Source organism: Rhinichthys klamathensis, unplaced genomic scaffold (genome assembly GCF_029890125.1).
Source record: "Rhinichthys klamathensis goyatoka isolate OS25496 unplaced genomic scaffold, OSU_Roscu_1.1 h1tg000396l_1, whole genome shotgun sequence".
Lineage (NCBI taxonomy): Eukaryota > Metazoa > Chordata > Actinopteri > Cypriniformes > Leuciscidae > Rhinichthys > Rhinichthys klamathensis.
The window spans coordinates 573451-590943 of record NW_026606898.1 but is presented as its reverse complement, the minus strand read 5'-3'; the positions used below and the strand labels follow the sequence as shown (position 1 = coordinate 590943).

The 17493-nt window shown below is 39.4% G+C and overlaps 1 protein-coding gene across 6 annotated transcripts in view; it reads left to right on the top strand.

Annotated features, from left to right (window-relative positions):
* Positions 1-17493, top strand: part of plekha1b (pleckstrin homology domain containing, family A (phosphoinositide binding specific) member 1b) — a 58173-nt gene that overhangs the window by 10575 nt on the left and 30105 nt on the right. For all 6 annotated transcript variants that reach the window (XR_008803853.1, XM_056234500.1, XM_056234499.1 and 3 more), the window contains exons 2-3: positions 3471-3631; positions 16179-16235. Coding sequence is in view for 5 of the 6 variants with exons in the window: in XM_056234500.1 (XP_056090475.1) it covers positions 3491-3631; positions 16179-16235 (198 nt within the window). In the remaining variant the exon portion in view is untranslated. The remainder of the gene's footprint in view (positions 1-3470; positions 3632-16178; positions 16236-17493) is intronic.

The following is a 17493-nucleotide window of genomic DNA, read 5'->3' as shown; positions in this document are numbered from 1 at the left end:
CATTATCTGACCATGATAGCTTGTTAGGCCTTTTCAATTTATGTCAGCAAGAATCGGAGCAAAGTTTGAGTGCTTGGAGTGTTTGAAGTGCCTTCTCAGAATTTCCTGCTGTAACACAGCACTTCGCTCGTTGCATGGCAAACAGATATTTTTCATTCCGTTCTTTACTAAATGGTCTGCTGTTTATTTCCCCCCTTTTCACTAAAAAAATTATATTTTGTCATATTTTGCTCAAAAGACATCATCTTCGAAAAACCCAAATGAAGATATTTTCAATAAAACCTGACATATGTCTGTCTCTTGATTGAAAGTTTATTCAAACAAAAACTTTGACGCTTTAAAAAGTTAATTAAGAGTTTGTAATTAATCCATATAATCAAGTGGTTCAACCCCAGTCTTCAAAAGAGACATGATTGCTTTATATGAGAGCACATCAACTAGGCTATATCAGATATGGTAAACGTAAGCTCAAACGTGCTTGTTTGATGTGTTGGAACCATTGAGGTTTGTTCCTTGAGGCTTGTTCTGGCTTGTGATGCAAGCATGTTTAAGCTTCTGCAAGAGCCAGTGAGGGTTGTTCGCGTCAACTTTTACGTCTTTGACTTGGATTAAATCCTTCGATTCATATGGATTACTTTTGCAATCCCTTTATGAACTTTTTGAAGTGTCAAAGTTTTGGTGGATTGTATATTCAATGGAAGGACAGGAATGACACTCACACATTTTCAACAAAAACAAATCTTGTGTTTTGAAACGATTTGAGGGTCAGTAATTGATGACAGAATTTTCAAGGATAGAGCTAAACTGTGCATTAAAAGTGAATTTTGTCGGCCATTCCTCTTGTTCATGTTGTTCTTTTTCTTCTTCTTGGAATCCTATTATGATGTACTGATTTTCTCCTTGTTCTTTTTTCTTATTCTTCTTGTTCTTATTCTTTTGTCTCTCAGTCTCTCACAGTCATATGTTTTGCACACATCCTTTCTACTCTACAGTAAATTAAATGAAACAGAATCTCCGTCAAAATCTCTGTGCTGCTTTTGAGCTATTAGAGGCTGGCGGCTTGAGTGCTTACAGTATTTCAAACTATTAGCGGTACAGTCTTTCAGCTCGAGACTGCCTACACTGTACGCGACAAAGCGAAGGTTCCAAATCCTTTTGTTTTTCATGTCAGAAGTACTGAAAGAGCTTTGTGAGTTCTGCTTGGCTAATTGTCGTAATTTATAACTTGTTCTGGAAATGTTTACACTGTTAATGGGGATGGAAAAGAGGGATGGTGGTTTTACAGAGGTTATGCTTTTTGTTTTGTTTTTTTCAATCCACAAACATAAAAGGGCCTTATAAAAAGGACTGACGCTTGCCAATACTTGACTGGTCTCACATTTTAAATACCCTGATGGGCATTACCTCTGCATTATTCACAGTTACCTTAGTGCTGTTATGACATTTAGAGAGGCTGCAGGTAAATGGGAAATTACACCGTTTAAGTGTGCATGCATTGCTTCTCAGGTAATGTCCAGAGCCGGACAGTAATGGAGTACATTTACTTGAGTACAGTACTTAAGTACAATTTTGAGGGATCTGTACTTTACTCGAGTATCATTTTTGGGGAGTACTCATGACTTTACTCAAGTACATTTGAGAGGCAAATATTGTACTCTTTACTCCAATACATTTCTATCCATAACCGTGAGTACCCGAGTAAAAAAAAAAAAAGTAAAAAGAAAAATCTCGGACACCCTCAATTTGTTGTTTCCCTCTCAAACGTGATTGGATTGTGCAGGCGCCACTGATTGGGACAGCCTATCAGCAATCACTTTCAGCTTTCCACCAAAGTCAACTCCATGGTCAGATTTTATATTACACATTAATGTAAGCCAAGCATTTGGTTTGATGTTCTTGAGTATGTGGTGTGTTTAACACAGATGTGGCAGTGGCGTAGCCACGAGGGATTTCTGATTTCTTAAAAAAAAAAACTTTAGGAGGCAAAATATATTTTTACTGATTATGTGAATTACACTGCGCAAACCAAAGTAGGCTACTACCCAGCGAATGAAGAAGGGTTGGCGCTCAGTCTCCACAGTACATAAAATATTAATTTAGTTTTATTTTATTTTTCGGGTTTGCATTTATGAGGAAAAAACAATGTTATGGACGTGTTCTCCGTTACGGACGTGAGCGCTCTGAAAGCGGCATAAAAAATGCTTTAAAACTTTCACAGAGACATCAAACAGAAAACACAAAACCTTTCTTTAACCTGAATTTCGTTTTGCATTAATTGTATCTTAATTTTAATCAATGTTTCATCAACCAATTGCCTGGGTTTAATAAATAAGAAGTAAATAGCAGACGATAGATAAGAAACGGAGGCGCCGGCACGTGAACTGGATCTCGTCTCATAAATGAACCGAAACTCAAGTGTATAAGGTAGCCTACTTGCCTCTCACAGACATGTCTACTTTTAAACAGAAAAATTCAAAACGAAAGAAAAAAGACTACAGACTGCTCTCTGCTTATGTAATCCGTATGAAATGTGCATTTCTCTCTGGCGCGTTCACTACTGAAGATCGCGAGTCAGCATCGTCAACTTCATCTAGCCGACACTGACAAAGAAAACACTTGTTTATTAACAAGTGTTTATTAATAAACAATTAAAATATCTCCTTGCTATATTTTACATATTCATAATCATTCCTTTTGCCGGTTCTTTGTGACAGCTTTTAGGTGCGCCACCCTTACATGTGGTGTGTGTGTGTGTGTGTGTGTGTGTGTGTGTGTGTGTGTGTGTGTGTGTGTGTGTGTGTGTGTGTGTGTGTGTGTGTGTGTGTGTGTGTGTGTGTGTGTTGTCCCCGCATTTAAAGATGGGACCCCCCAAAAATTTAATTAAATTAAATAAAGCAACATGGTAAAAAGATGAAAATGACTTGATTTTACTTTCAATTCCTTTTACATTCTCCAAGGTATTAACATTAACATTTTTCATAACTCCATGTATGACGTTTCTGTGCATAAATGTAAGCACTGTGGCAGTAGATTAGTAATGCAATATTTAGAAAATTTACTCTTGTACTCTTGATACTCAAGTACTTTTAAAAACAAGTACTTTAGTACTTTTACTTAAGTAGACATCTGAATGTAGTACTTTTACTTGTACTTGAGTAAAATTTAGCAAGGGGTATCTGTACTTTTACTCAAGTAACAAAGCTCTGTACTCTGTCCGCCTCTGGTAATGTCACAATCAAGTCATTTGTATTCATACAGCTTCGTCTGACAGGGTTTTCATCAGCACAGAGGTCTGAAAGGAAATAGGTGTCACTTCCATGGAGCATGACCACGAATGACATCATTGGAAATGCCAGACGCTCACACACGAAGATGCCAAATTTATTTTAATTACCATCCTCCCCCTCTTTCTCTAGCCTTCACATATTCTCATCTCCTTTATAATCAGAATCATTTTATTTGTGTTCCAGGGTAATGCTTAGTCTCAGATATGCCGTACGTAGATCGTCAGAATCGGATCTGTGGCTTTCTAGACATCGAGGAAATGGAGAACAGCGGCAAGTTTTTACGACGCTACTTCATTCTGGACACGCTGGAGGTCAGCCTGGTGTGGTACATGGATAATCCTCAGGTACCAACCCATCTTCATCTCATTCACTCTGTCAGTGCGTCACTAAATGCAGTGGATCTTAATTTTACATCTGATGGTCTTCCCTTGTATTACCACTTTTTTAAAACATGTAACTTTATCAAATATCCCTCAGGTGCTCTTCGGTCATTTCTGACCGAAAAGTTTCTGTTTTAAATTTTTTTAAATCACAGCTTCATCGGAATGTTACGAAACGTGGTGACTTTTATGGCATTGGGTATGTGAACACACACAAAAAATGAGGTCATGATCCGAGCAGGCTAAGTGGTCATAAAAAAAATAGTCACACTTGTCCTCTTCGGTCAAAAATGACCGACCATAGGAAATGAATGGGAAATTGACAAAAACACAAAAACTTTGAGAATTTTTGTGTGTACAATCTACAAATCGGCCACGATGCAGAAAAAAAGTGCTCAGCATTGAAGGGGTGACACTCTAAAACATCAAGAGTGCATAACAGACATACCCACCCACCCACACACACACACTTTTATACACAAAAACACCAATAAATTGTGATTAAAGAAATCTGTTTTGAATATTTCAAAATCACAGCTTCATCAGAAAATTACGCAACTTTGTGGCTTTTATGGCAATAGGTATGTGAACATACAAAAAAATTGAGGTCATGATTCGAGCAGTTTAAGTGGTCATAAAATGAATCACACTTTTGCTCTTCTGTCAAACATGACCGACCATAGGAAATGAATGGGAAATTGACAAAACACAAAAATTCTGAGAATTGTTGTGTGTACAATCTACAAATTGGCCACGATGCAGAAAAAGAGTGCTCAACAATGAAGGGGTGACACTCTAAAACATCAGGAGTGCAAAACAGACACATTCACCCACACACACACACACATAAACACACTTTTTATACACATACACACCAATGAATTGACCGACCATAGGAAATGAATGGGAAATTGACAAACACAAATTCTCTACAAATCGGCCACGATGCAGAAAAAAAGATCAATAATGAAAAACATAACATAATTAATAATTATAATTAACATATATATATATATATATATATATATATATATATATATATATATATATATATATATATATATATAATATAATAATTATTAAAATTATTAAAATAATAATTAATATAATGTTTAAAGATAAATTAATGTTTTAAAATAATAATAATAATATAAATAATAATAAGCTGTGAAAAAAGCATTACTGTTTATTTTTTTATTGAATTGTAATGTTACCTGTAACAAAATGCTTTCTCTGTATTCAGGTTTGACTGTAGTAATAATGCAAAAACGTGTACACTTCACATCAAATTTATTTTAAAAAAATTATAAACCATGGCAAAAAATATTATTTGAGAATTAAAAAAAAAACCACATTCAAATCCACATCTTAAAAGTAAGTAATTTTGTCCAAAAACTATTAGAGAATTCACAAGCCTCTCCATAGAGAGCTATACAGGCATCTAGTGGATCTATTTCGACCTCACTCAGACCGTCACCACGGTCTTACCTTGAATGACGCCATTCTTCCGCCTATCCTCGAGACCTAATATCAACAATGTCAGGTGACTGACCTTAGGGGTTGGCTATATAACATCCAGGTGAACCAACCACTTCCTCTTGCCTTTCTCGCCTCATCTGAGACCGTCGCGGTAGAGCGAATTTTTGCTTACAGGAAAAACTAGTTCCAATCCGTCACATTTTCGTGCAGGTGCTTCACGTCCCTGAGGATTGAGGTGGTTTTCTCCTCATTTAAATTTCTCGGCGCGTCGTCGGAACGCACGTCGGTGAGTTTCTTTATTCATTTATTTTTTTCAGTTTGTTTACAGGTATTTATTATTGGTTCTTGGGTCAGCTGTTCGCAGCAGGAGAGAGTTTTTCCATCTTGTTTACTGCGTGTGCGCACGTAGAGTGATGGATATATTATTTTCTAATAGATTATATGATTTTCAAGGAGTTCTGTTCGCAGACTTATTTTGAAAGATGAGTATGAAGTGATTCGTCACAATCTATATATTAAGGATATCTGGTTAACCATATTTAACTAATACCTGCAGTTTAAGGAAGTGTTTGATTTGATTAATGATTGGTGATTCGTCACAATCTATGTTATTGGCATTGTCGCTTGTGTTTTTCAACTAAATGCCGGTAGTTTATTTTAAAATCTTGCAGTTCAACTCCAAGAATTAATTAAAATACTGTGATTCGTTACAGTTAATCTGTCTATTTATTTAATTTTCTTATCATAGACCTTTATTATATGAGTGACTTGACCTCTGGCTTGTTGTTATGAGTCACTCAAGATGTCGGTTTTGCCAAACTGGCATACAGTCAAGAGATGGGCACCGTGAATGTCCCTCCTGTTTGGGTATGCAACATCTGTTAGAAGATGATATCGAAAACCCATGTGCAGCTGCAATAGAGCTAACTTTGCAGGAAAGAGTGCAGAGAGCCAAACATTTAACTGGTGGCTAAGAAATGATTCCCAGTAGTTCCTCTCACAAACGCAAGAGGCCTGATGAGTCGATCAGGTCTCCAAGTTCTGACATGCATCAAGATAAACGGGAGAGGGCCACGGTAGTGCAAGAGCCCAAGGACGATACTCAGTTACAAATTTTGGCAGCATTACGTGACTTAGCTGGTAAGCTTGAAACACGTAACACTTCAATAAGCACGCAGCCATCTGCAGTCCCCATTGCACCCTCTCCTGGAGATGAGTTAACATGACATCAGGAAAAGAGGGATGATTCTATGGATGCCGTGTCACTGCATGCAAATAATTCCCTTTATGGTAGTGAGGAGGATATTGGCGAAAATGAGGAAGATGAATCCAGGTCCGAAGTTTCAGAAGGAAGCCTGCATTCTGACATTCTTTCACGCATTTTAAGTGCAGCAAGGATCCTGGGCCTTGATGCTCAGGAAGAAGCTTCAGCTCCAACCCCCACACAAGGTGTATGGACGAGTATTTGCCCTGCACAGCCTACTGTGTCCATTCCTGTGGCTGAGGATTATTCCCAGATGCTGAGGAAAGCCTGGAATAATCCAAAGGCTGCACCCCAGTTTAATGCAGGTTGCAGGCGGTTTGTTAAATTGGATTATCCCCCTGAGAGTGGTATGGGGAACATGCCATCAGTGGAGCGAGAGATCGCAGCCTTAACCACTTTGGGACCTGATAAGGTTACAGATAACCCTCGTTGTCCTGGTAAAGAGTGCCAAAAGACCGATCGGTTAATGAGCCAAGCGTATAATGCAGCTACCCGAGCAGCTCGATCAGGAAATGCTTTAGCAATAGTTCTGGCTGCTTTGAGGAAGGTTGTTAATAAAGAAGAGCATGATATGATGAGTTTAATTGACACAGCACTCATCACACACTCACAGCTTACTAGGGATATTGGAGCATCCATGTCTTCAGCTATCTTAGCCAGAAGACAAATCTGGTTGGCGCAGACATCTTTGCCTGACGCTATTAGGAAGGACCTGACTAATATGCCAGTGGTTCTAGGTCGGATATTTCACACTGATTCACAGTCTCTGCTGGACACTGCTGATCAAGCAAGCCGCAGAAGGGAATCAGTTCAGCAGACATTTGGTGGACTTACCAAATATGGCCATAGAGCAGCCCATTCCTTTCAGCCCCAACACTTTCCTCGTTCAGAAACTTGGGGGTATGACAGAAGGCGAACCAGGGGTTACCAATTTCATGATCGAGGCACCAGACCATTTTACCAGGCTCCCCAAACTGACCAGTCTCATACTCCAGTCAGGGGAGGGTCATTTAAGAGGCGTACTACCAGGGGTTTTAAACCCCGGGGAGGCCAGGCATAGCGGTCTTGGAGTCGCCGAAGAATGCTCCCAACTATGCCTGGACAGTTGGGAGAAGGTAACATCAGATCCTTGGGTTCTAGATACCATCAAGACAGGATACAGGATACAGTTCCGGCGGCGCCCTCCTACTTTTTCAGGGGTTCAAATGACCATAGTCAGAAACCCAGTCCAGGCACAAATTTTGGCCAACGAAATCACAGTCTTAGTACAGAAAAAAGCAATTGTACAGATAAGTACCAGCAAACAGCTCACTGGGTTCTATTCAAAGTATTTCCTAGTACCAAAGAAAGACGGGGGACTTCGACCCATTCTGGACTTACGACAGCTGAACCGATTCATAAAAGTATTGCCCTTCAAAATGCTGACTACAGTTCAAATTCTGGAATCCATAGAACCGGGAGAATGGTTCACTTCCATAGACTTAAAGGATGCATATTTCCACATACCCATCTGTCAGGATCATTACCCGTTTCTTCGCTTTGCTTTTCAAGATCGGGTCTACCAGTTCAGGGTCCTTCAATTTGGCCTGTCTCTGTCTCCAAGGGTCTTCACCAGAGTGGTTTCTGCAGCCCTTCGTCCTCTTCAATGTGCAGGTTTGAAAATTCTATCATACCTGGACGACTGGCTAATTTGTGCTCCTTCTCGCAGCCAAGTACTGAAGGACACAGAAATGGTCCTTCAACATGTACAGTCACTTGGTTTCAAGGTGAACTGGGAAAAGAGCAATCTAAGTCCCAGACAACAGACAGTGTTTGTGGGAATTTCGCTGGATTCCCAACTGATGACTGCATCTTTGTCACCCCAGAGGGTGGAACAGTTGGTCAGTCTAGCTCAGTCATTTCGTCTGAACAAGAGAATGAAGTTAATTCAATTTCAGCGATTATTGGGCATGATTGCAGCGGCAGTGACTGTGGTCCCACTCGGCCTTCTCAGAGCCCGTCCACTACAACGTTGGTTGAACAACTTCCACTTGCATCCCGAATTACAAAGGCATGTGAAGATAAAGTTTACACGAAGATGTATCCAAATGTTACGCCCTTGGAATACGAAGACGTTACCATCACAAGGGGTTCGTCTAGGCAACATCCCAGCAAGGCGATCTGTGATAACGACAGATGCTTCTCTAACGGGGTGGGCAGCAGTTTGGGAAGGCAGGTCCATCAGGGGACTCTGGGAATCCCCTTGGACCTCGGAGCACATCAATGTGCTGGAACTCAAGGCAGTCCATCTCTCCTTGAGGGCTTTTCTTCCGTTGTTGCAGAACAAATATGTTTTGGTGAGAACAGACAACATGTCTGCAGTGTACCACATCAATCACCAAGGCGGCACCAGATCAGCGCGATGTCTCCAGGTGACAAAGGAACTACTCTCTTGGGCATTTCTGAAGCTCTCATCACTCAGAGCAGTATACATACCGGGAGTTGCAAACAGAGCAGCAGACCTGCTGTCTCGAACTGGACCTCTCCCTGGAGAGTGGCGTCTCCATCCCGAAGTGGTAAGAATCACATGGAGTCAGTTCGGAATGGCGAGGGTCGATCTGTTTGCGACTACAGAGACAACTCATTGCGATCTATGGTATTCCCTGAACAACCAGGGAGGTCCCTTGGGGATAGATGCACTATCTCAAGAATGGCCGGAGGAATTGTTGTACGCTTTTCCTCCCCTACCTCTGATTCACCTGGTGCTCAACAGGGTAGCGTTGGGTCATCACAAGGTTTTACTTGTGGCCCCCAGGTGGCCAAAAATTATTGGTTTCCGAACCTTGTACGTTTGGTCCAAGGTCAACCTTGGCAGTTACCAAAGAGAGCCGATCTTCTCTCCCAAGCGGAGGGCCAAATCTGGCACCCAAAACCAGAGATACTACAACTGTGGGTATGGCCCTTGCTCAGCCCCTCTCTAAAGACTTAGACGAAGCTGTATTGAGGACAATAAATAGTTCTAAGGCACCATCTACGTGGAGTAACTATTCTAGCAAGTGGCGGATATTCTCAACGTGGTGTCAAGACCAACAACTAGATCCAGCCAAGTGTGACACCAGTTTGGTTCTTCGTTTTCTTCAATCATTGATGGATTCGGGGAAGTCAGTTAATGCCATAAAGGTCTACATTGCAGCCATCTCCCACTTTCATGTGTCAGTGGATGGTGCAAATATTGGCAAACACCCTTTGGTGTCTCAATTTCTTAAGGGTGCACACCGTTTACATCCAAGGAGAAGTATGAGAGCACCTGCTTGGGACCTTTCTATTGTCTGAAGTGCTGAAGTATCCACTATCCTCTCCCTATGGAGGATCCCTTTCCCACTCTACAGATAAAGCGTTGTGAATTCCGGCTCGCGTACCCCGAAGTGATAAAATAAAACAGAATTCTGTATCAAAATTTATTGGCAAGAAAAGTAGTTTATTTAGCCTGGGTTGTATGAATTACAAACCTGCGCACATATTTTAAAAAGCACATAACTATAGAATTATAGTTAAACTATAGAACACATAACGTTTAAAGTCTGATAATTTCGACGGAGGTGAATCAAAGTTAACTTTAGCTGGAAGTAACATTATTCAAGAACCGCTATAACGCCAAAACAATCTGTTACCTTAAATTATATGTTTATCTCTGTAAAGCTGCTTTGAAACAATCCATTGTTAAAAGCGCTATATAAATGAAGATGACTTGACTTGACTTGACTATTGTCTTACACTCACTGACCAAAGCACCTTTTGAACCTCTGGAGCAAGCCGATCTCAAGTTCTTGACATGGAAGACAGTCTTCCTACTGGCGATATGTTCAGCCAAGAGAGTTGGTGAATTACACTCTTTATCAGTCAGTGAAGAATGCTTGAGATGGAAGGCAGAAAAAAACGGGGGTTTTTCTTTGGCCAAACCTGTCATTTCTACCCAAGGTCCTTAAACCTAGTACAATAAATCAAGTGATTGAGCTTGATGCTTTCCGTCCAGATCCCCTTTGTTCGGGTGCTGGGTTAGATAATTCTTCTCTATGTCCTATTAGAGCATTGCACACATACATTGAGCGTACTCATCAATTACGGCAGTCACACATGCAACTATTCATATGCTTTGACAAGAGGTGTGCAGGCAAACCTGTGTCTAAGCAAAGATTGTCTCATTGGGTTGTGGATACAATTTCACAAGCTTATGTCAACCAAAATCTACCTATCCCTGGTCTGCTGTTTTATCTGTAACTAAATGAATCCCTCGTGACCCTGGTGGTATAAGTCATCCAAGGTAAGACCGTGGTGACGGTCTGAGTGAGGTCGAAATAGATCGTAAGTTATGACCATAACTATGGATCTATGAGACCGAACGATGACCGTCACCATCCCTTGTCACTCGGGACGAACTGGGCGTTCCAGGCAAGAGGAAGTGGTTGGTTCAGCTGGATGTTATATAGCCAACCCCTAAGATCAGTCACCTGACATTGTTGATTTTAGGTCTCGAGGATAGGCGGAAGAATGGCGTCATTCAAGGTAAGACCGTGGTGACGGTCATCATTCGGTCTCATAGATCCATAGTTATGGTCATAACTTACGTTACACTATGAAACGACATGTTTTATTTTATTTTCTCTCAACAGATGGTGCTAATCTGACTTCAAAAATTGGATTTAAAAGCCCAGGTCTCTATATTAATCTGAAATACTGCAATAATTGAAGAAATATTTTTATAAATTAGGAAAAAAAAAATTGTATTGTTTTCAATGGCAAAAATGGACCATTAATATTGCATAAATATTAATAAGTAACATCAAATTGTCTCAAAATACAAAATTAAAAAGAAAAAATATTATTGAACAAAAATAAATTGCATTGGTTTTACTGGGATGGAGAAAGTTTCATTTTTAGGTGTCCGGTCACTTCTGACCGGAAAGATAACAAGTGTGACTCCGAAACGAAGAGCACCTGAGGGATATGACAGTATGGTGTGGTGTTCCTCATGGGCTAGTCGTTGGCCCAGTTAAATTTCACATAATATTTTTGTTACAGATAACGTTGGGATTATTTTTTTTTTTTTAAATATTGGAACGGAATGATTTGCACATTCTTTTGCCAATGTGGACAACAAATTCAGTGTTGTCAGAATTGATGTGATTTTTAGTTGATCAAAAACACTGATTACTGTTATTAAATTATTTAACAGCTGCTACTTAATTAATCAGATGCACTTACTGAACCACAAGTTATTACATTCATCTTGTCCAATCCAAAATGAACCAAAAATGTGAAATCTGTGAAGAATGGTGTTGGCAGAAAATGCAATGAGATTATGCAATGAGATGCACGGTGTGATATATTTCCTGCAGTTGTGTACTTACAATATCCCAAAAGTTCCCAAAGATGTTTAATTTCAGAGAAATTCCGATTTTAAATAATGGCTCGTCCCTGGTCATGTCGCCTGTCAATGACGTAATATCCGCGTTATCCCTGGTTTCTGCTCGTACTGCCATAGTAACCATGGCGACAGATGTGGACAACTCCGTTACGTCTAGCGGCACGCTCACGCTGTTGTTGTTTCCTTCAAACATTATGGACCATGGCAAGCAGACTTTGGGACAAAAGGAGAACTAAAACGAGGATCAATATCAGCGTGGCGTTTTCGAGATGCCTAGAGCTCCACGTCCGTGACAAACTTCGACTTGACAGAGACGCAGCTCTTGCATGTACTTTATTAGACAGGTGAGCAAATGTACATAAAACCAGTGTTTCCTTTTGGATTTTTTCCAGCCGTGGTGGCAGGCCCATTTCGCTAGGGGAGGGGGCGTGGCCCATGAGTGATATTCCCACTGGCCACGCCCCCTTATTCCAGGTGTTTAAACTTCCCCTAAGCATTATAACATGAAAGGCGCCAATAAGAGCGGCAAAGCGATTATGCGCATCCCGTGCGCAGAATGATGCACTTGAAGCAACGCGAAGTCACAGCGTGCAGCGCTTCGCATTGAAAAGTTCAAAGCGAAGAGATTATATCTATCTATGCTTAATGTATTATATCTATGCAACAGTTTATTGAGCCTTTTCTTTTAACAGTTTTAAATTTCAGTTAACTTACAGTGCGCATGAAGAACAATTCATAGTGCTCTCTACTCTAGTGCTGTAGTAACAGACACCCGGGAGAAAGGAATATGATTTAGAAAGCGCTATAAACTCTAGCAAGATAAGGTAATTTTATGCAAACTATAGATCTTTATCTACAAATAAAGTATAATAATGGGAACATTGATCTTAAAGAGAGTGTCGTCGTGTTACTGTCGTACCCGAACGTGACGTGCTGTTTGAATGCTGAATGGAGAATGACTGAGGAGAGATGAGTTTCCATTAACTTTAACTTAACGACTTAAATATACATTTTTACCTCACATTATGCTATTGAATGACTTTAGAAGTCTTGGAATATAGTGCGAAAACTTTATGGTGCTTTACAATGTTTTGTATGCCTTTAGTGGGGCTTAACAATAACACATACAATATCGGACCGAGAAGCTGCAGCCGTGGCGGGATGATTTTAGGTGTGGCGGCCCGCCACGGCAGAATGAATGTAGCGGAAACACTGTAAAACTAATCAATATTATATTGCTCAACATGATGAAATGTTAGAATATGATCAGTAAATGTTATTTTAATCTTGATCTAGCTTACTGCTAGTCTCATACAGCCAACAAACTAACACATAGAATAACATAATAACTTTCAACACACTCAAATGCAGTTTAGTGTGATATTTTAGAGCAAGTGAAACAGCGCTGCGTTACCTCACAAGTTTAATTCGTCAAATAAACTGACCTGTATGAGTAGTAATCCAGCACTTGCGTGTAGTTCGGTAGAACGAAATGTCCTCATTCCTTTATATCCGCGGGACTCGCGTGTGGCGCTGATATCTGTCTCTCATTAGCAATCGTGTCCTGCTTCATACCACAGTCATAAAAACATCAATATATTCACTCATCCATAAACATTATTAGATCAATCGGCATGGTGACAAGTTCCATAATTCCGCTTATGCGTCATCAACCTACACCTTTGTAAGTAAGAGGTTAGCGACCCCTGGCGGCGAAAAAAATTACATATTGTAGCTTTTGTGGTATCTTATCGTGCATGCAAATTTGGTTGAAAACATACTTGCAACAAATTAATAGCCTAGTTAACAATTACTTGTTTATAAATACAATAAAATGTGATCAATTCTAGTATGGATGGTCATGAGTACCGTAGTACTCATGACCACTTTCTAATTCATGTTAGTGCAAGATGATGTGTTCTCCTCTTTTCATCAGTCTTTTTAGTTTATGTGGATGTTTTATATCATGTTTGACTTTCTCTATAACATTTAAAAATTGTAAATAGAATTCAAATGGGTCGCGCATTTTATCATCTGCGTCACAACAGCTCACTCAAATCTGCGCACCATGAATGCACAATTAAAATCCAGGGCTTCTGGATCGATTTTGAGATTTTCAGTATGCATCGCAATTCTCTCTCCAATCCATTCTGAGCTTAGTTTTTAACAGCAGAAACGCTGTGTGCTTTAGAAACAGCCGTACTCTGCTCGTTTCCAATTCCTTACACACACTGCTTGAAACTTCCATAAAATGACTTTCATAAAGTTTGAAAAGGTTGAAGTAAATTGCAAGGCTATTTGCAGTGGGCTGTTTACACATTAATTTCGCATCACAAAACCATTATGCAAGTGCATTTAACCACTTACGTGGATTTAACTCACGCACAGCCGAATGCACATGCGCTCTTCTTCGTGAGCATTTGAGCGTGTGGTTAAAAACTAGCCTACAGTGCCATCTGCTGTTGAAAACGAAGCTCAGAATCTATTGGAGAGAGAATCGCGATGCATATCGATTTATCCTCCCAGCCCTAGCTTCAGTCATATTGCACAAATTGTTCCGTTCAGTTCGGATAGGAACTTAGCACGTATAACATCTTTAAACTCGCAATGTACTATACAATAGCCTAATTCTATATGCTTCCATTAACCATAACCATTACCTAACCCCTTTCCCCCTGCAAATTACACCCCTGGATAGACATACTGTACACAATCGTTCTGCAATAAGACGATGTGTCGTCTAAGCCTCAGTTGACCTTTTTCAGCTATCATAGTTAGAATCTTGTTATGCAGAACATTTGTGTGATACTAACATTTCCTCTCCTACACACCTTGGTATTTTTAGTTTTGTGAGCAGTTTGTGAACCGTTAGTACAGATATTGACTGTTTTTACACTGAAACGTTGCTGTGGCTGTGTAGAAGTTTCACTTCCCATGAGCTTGTAGGTGAAGGATATGTGCGTTGTGGCCTCTGGTGGACTTTATAATCTCATGAAGTGTTTACATTGATCTGTCTTGTCTTGTCTTTGCCTCCGGTTCAAACCACTTAAACCATTAAGGTCGAGCACCGTTGCAGTGTGTGTATATGCATGTATTTGCATCTGTGTGGGCGACCTTTATGAGGGTGTCTTTGTCAGATTCCAGAGTTGCAGACTAAATTGTTCCTGACTGTCTTCAGTAAGTTACATGGCATGAACCTACACAGATAGTAATAGCCAAGAGTTTGTGATTCACTATTGTAAAAACATGAAAACTTTGTGACGTGAAAAATTAAGAACTATGATCTTCCCATAATTTCTCATTCTAGAGAACATTTTGTTGTACAAAAACTGTGCATTCCCTGAGCAGTTAGTTTTCGCACATATTGCAAAACTTTTTTCTTGTGGGGTTTAAGGATGGATATACATTTTCTCTGAAATGTCTCTTAACCTCTGAAATTTGAAGACCGATATGTACCGAAAGACACTCTAAAACACTGCATAGATTTCATGATTTGGTAACACTTTACAATAAGGTTCCATTAGTAAACTTAATTAGTTAACATGAGCTGACAATCAAAATACTTCTGAAGCATTTATTAATTGAATATGCTATTAATTATTAATACACTATTAAAATCAAAAGTTGTATCGTTAATGTTATTTAATGGACCTGCTAACATGAACCAATGAACAGCTGTATGTATTAACTAATGTTAACACTGATTATTAAATGCTGTAACAAATGTATTATTCATGTTAATGCATTTACTAACATTAACGGGAAGTCATTTGTAAAGTGTTACTCGAGATTTTCAAGATGCTGAAATCAGATTTGGTAGCATCATTCTGCAGACATTTTTACTCTTGTTTAATAGGATCAGAGTGAAAACTTGATATTAACTACGATGTTTTCACTGCCTTAATGTCATTTAGCTTAGAGTAAAAGATAACTCTGATTGAGTTCTCTAAGAAAGAGTCCATGTCAGGACCTGTCTTATTTTTATTCTTGATATTCTTTCTTTGTTTCTTTTAATGGATTCTCTTTTTTTCTCCTGGCTGCTGCAGGTTCTGTACCAATCACTTTATCTAAGACTCAGTCAGTAGCCCCAGCCAGCATCTTTTATTGATGCCACGTCTGACTTTGAATAATTTACCTCACTGCATCTGTAGATGTGTGCTAAAACTTTCATAGCCCCCTGTGCAATTCTACAACTTTGGAGAAAAGCGTACACTCGCCGTGAATGTATTCGGTCCACGTTTGTTTTTAGATACTGCTCAAAACAAACTTCTTACATCAAGTCAGTGTGTATCATTTTATAGTCAGAATTTCAGAACAGAACAGAATTTCGGTTTTAATGACTTCAACCCTCTCTCTCTCTACAGAATCTTCCAGAAGGAACATCCAACGTCGGCTCCCTAAAACTAACATATATATCCAAGGTTTGTCATTTCTGACCAATGCTGACTACATTATATTCACAGGACATAAATGATACTTTAAATTTTGCAGAAAAGGTGTGCCGTGACTTTTCTACGTGTTCAGATTCACCATTTTCTCCTGGGGTTACAGAGATAAAATGAGTCATAATGGCTGGCCATGTAATCCGATCTATAAACGACTGCCGTGAAGAGTTTCACTCTTATGTATAATAAAACATCTTTTTCTAGACCGTTATAGGAGTCTTCATCTGAATGTATGTTACAGTTTGTTAAATTGCTAACAAGCATCGGTCAATACTTAAGCTACATTTTCACAACTCTTCATACAGTCTGCATTACCAAGATAAAAAACTTTTGCAGTGTGCCAGTGAGCATGAGCACAGTTTCTTTTCAGGATATATTGCGATTATAACTCTTTTTAACATCAAGCACATCCACTCTTTATATTCTCATTCATACATTTCATCGTCTAAAGTGTCAATAGTGCTATATATTTAGGCTACATACCGCGATATACACCATATATGAAACTCTCTAACGATAGACATTTTATACCGTGGTAACGATATACAGGTCCTTCTAAAAAAATTAGCATATTGTGATAAAGTTCATTATCTTCCATAATGTAATGATAAAACTTAAACTTTCATATTTTTTAGATTCATTGCACACCAACTGAAATATTTCAGGTCTTTTATTGTTTTAATACTGATGATTTTGGCATACAGCTCATGAAAACCCAAAATTCCTGTCTCAAAAAATTAGCATATTTCATCCGACCAATAAAAGAAGTGTTTTTAATACAAAAAAAAAGTCAACCTTCAAATAATTATGTTCGGTTATGCACTCAATAGTCAATACTTGGTCGGGAATCCTTTTACAGAAATGACTGCTTCAATGCGGCGTGGCATGGAGGCAATCAGCCTGTGGCACTGCTGAGGTGTTATGGAGGCCCAGGATGCTTCGATAGCGGCCTTAAGCTCACCCAGAGTGTTGGGTCTTGCGTCTCTCAACTTTCTCTTCACAATATCCCACAGATTCTCTATGGGGTTCAGGTCAGGAGAGTTGGCAGGACAATTGAGCACAGTAATACCATGGTCAGTAAACCATTTACCAGTGGTTTTGGCACTGTGAGCAGGTGCCAGGTCGTGCTGAAAAATGAAATCTTCATCTCCATAAAGCTTTTCAGCAGATGGAAGCATGAAGTGCTCCAAAATCTCCTGATAGCTAGCTGCATTGACCTTGCCCTTGATAAAAC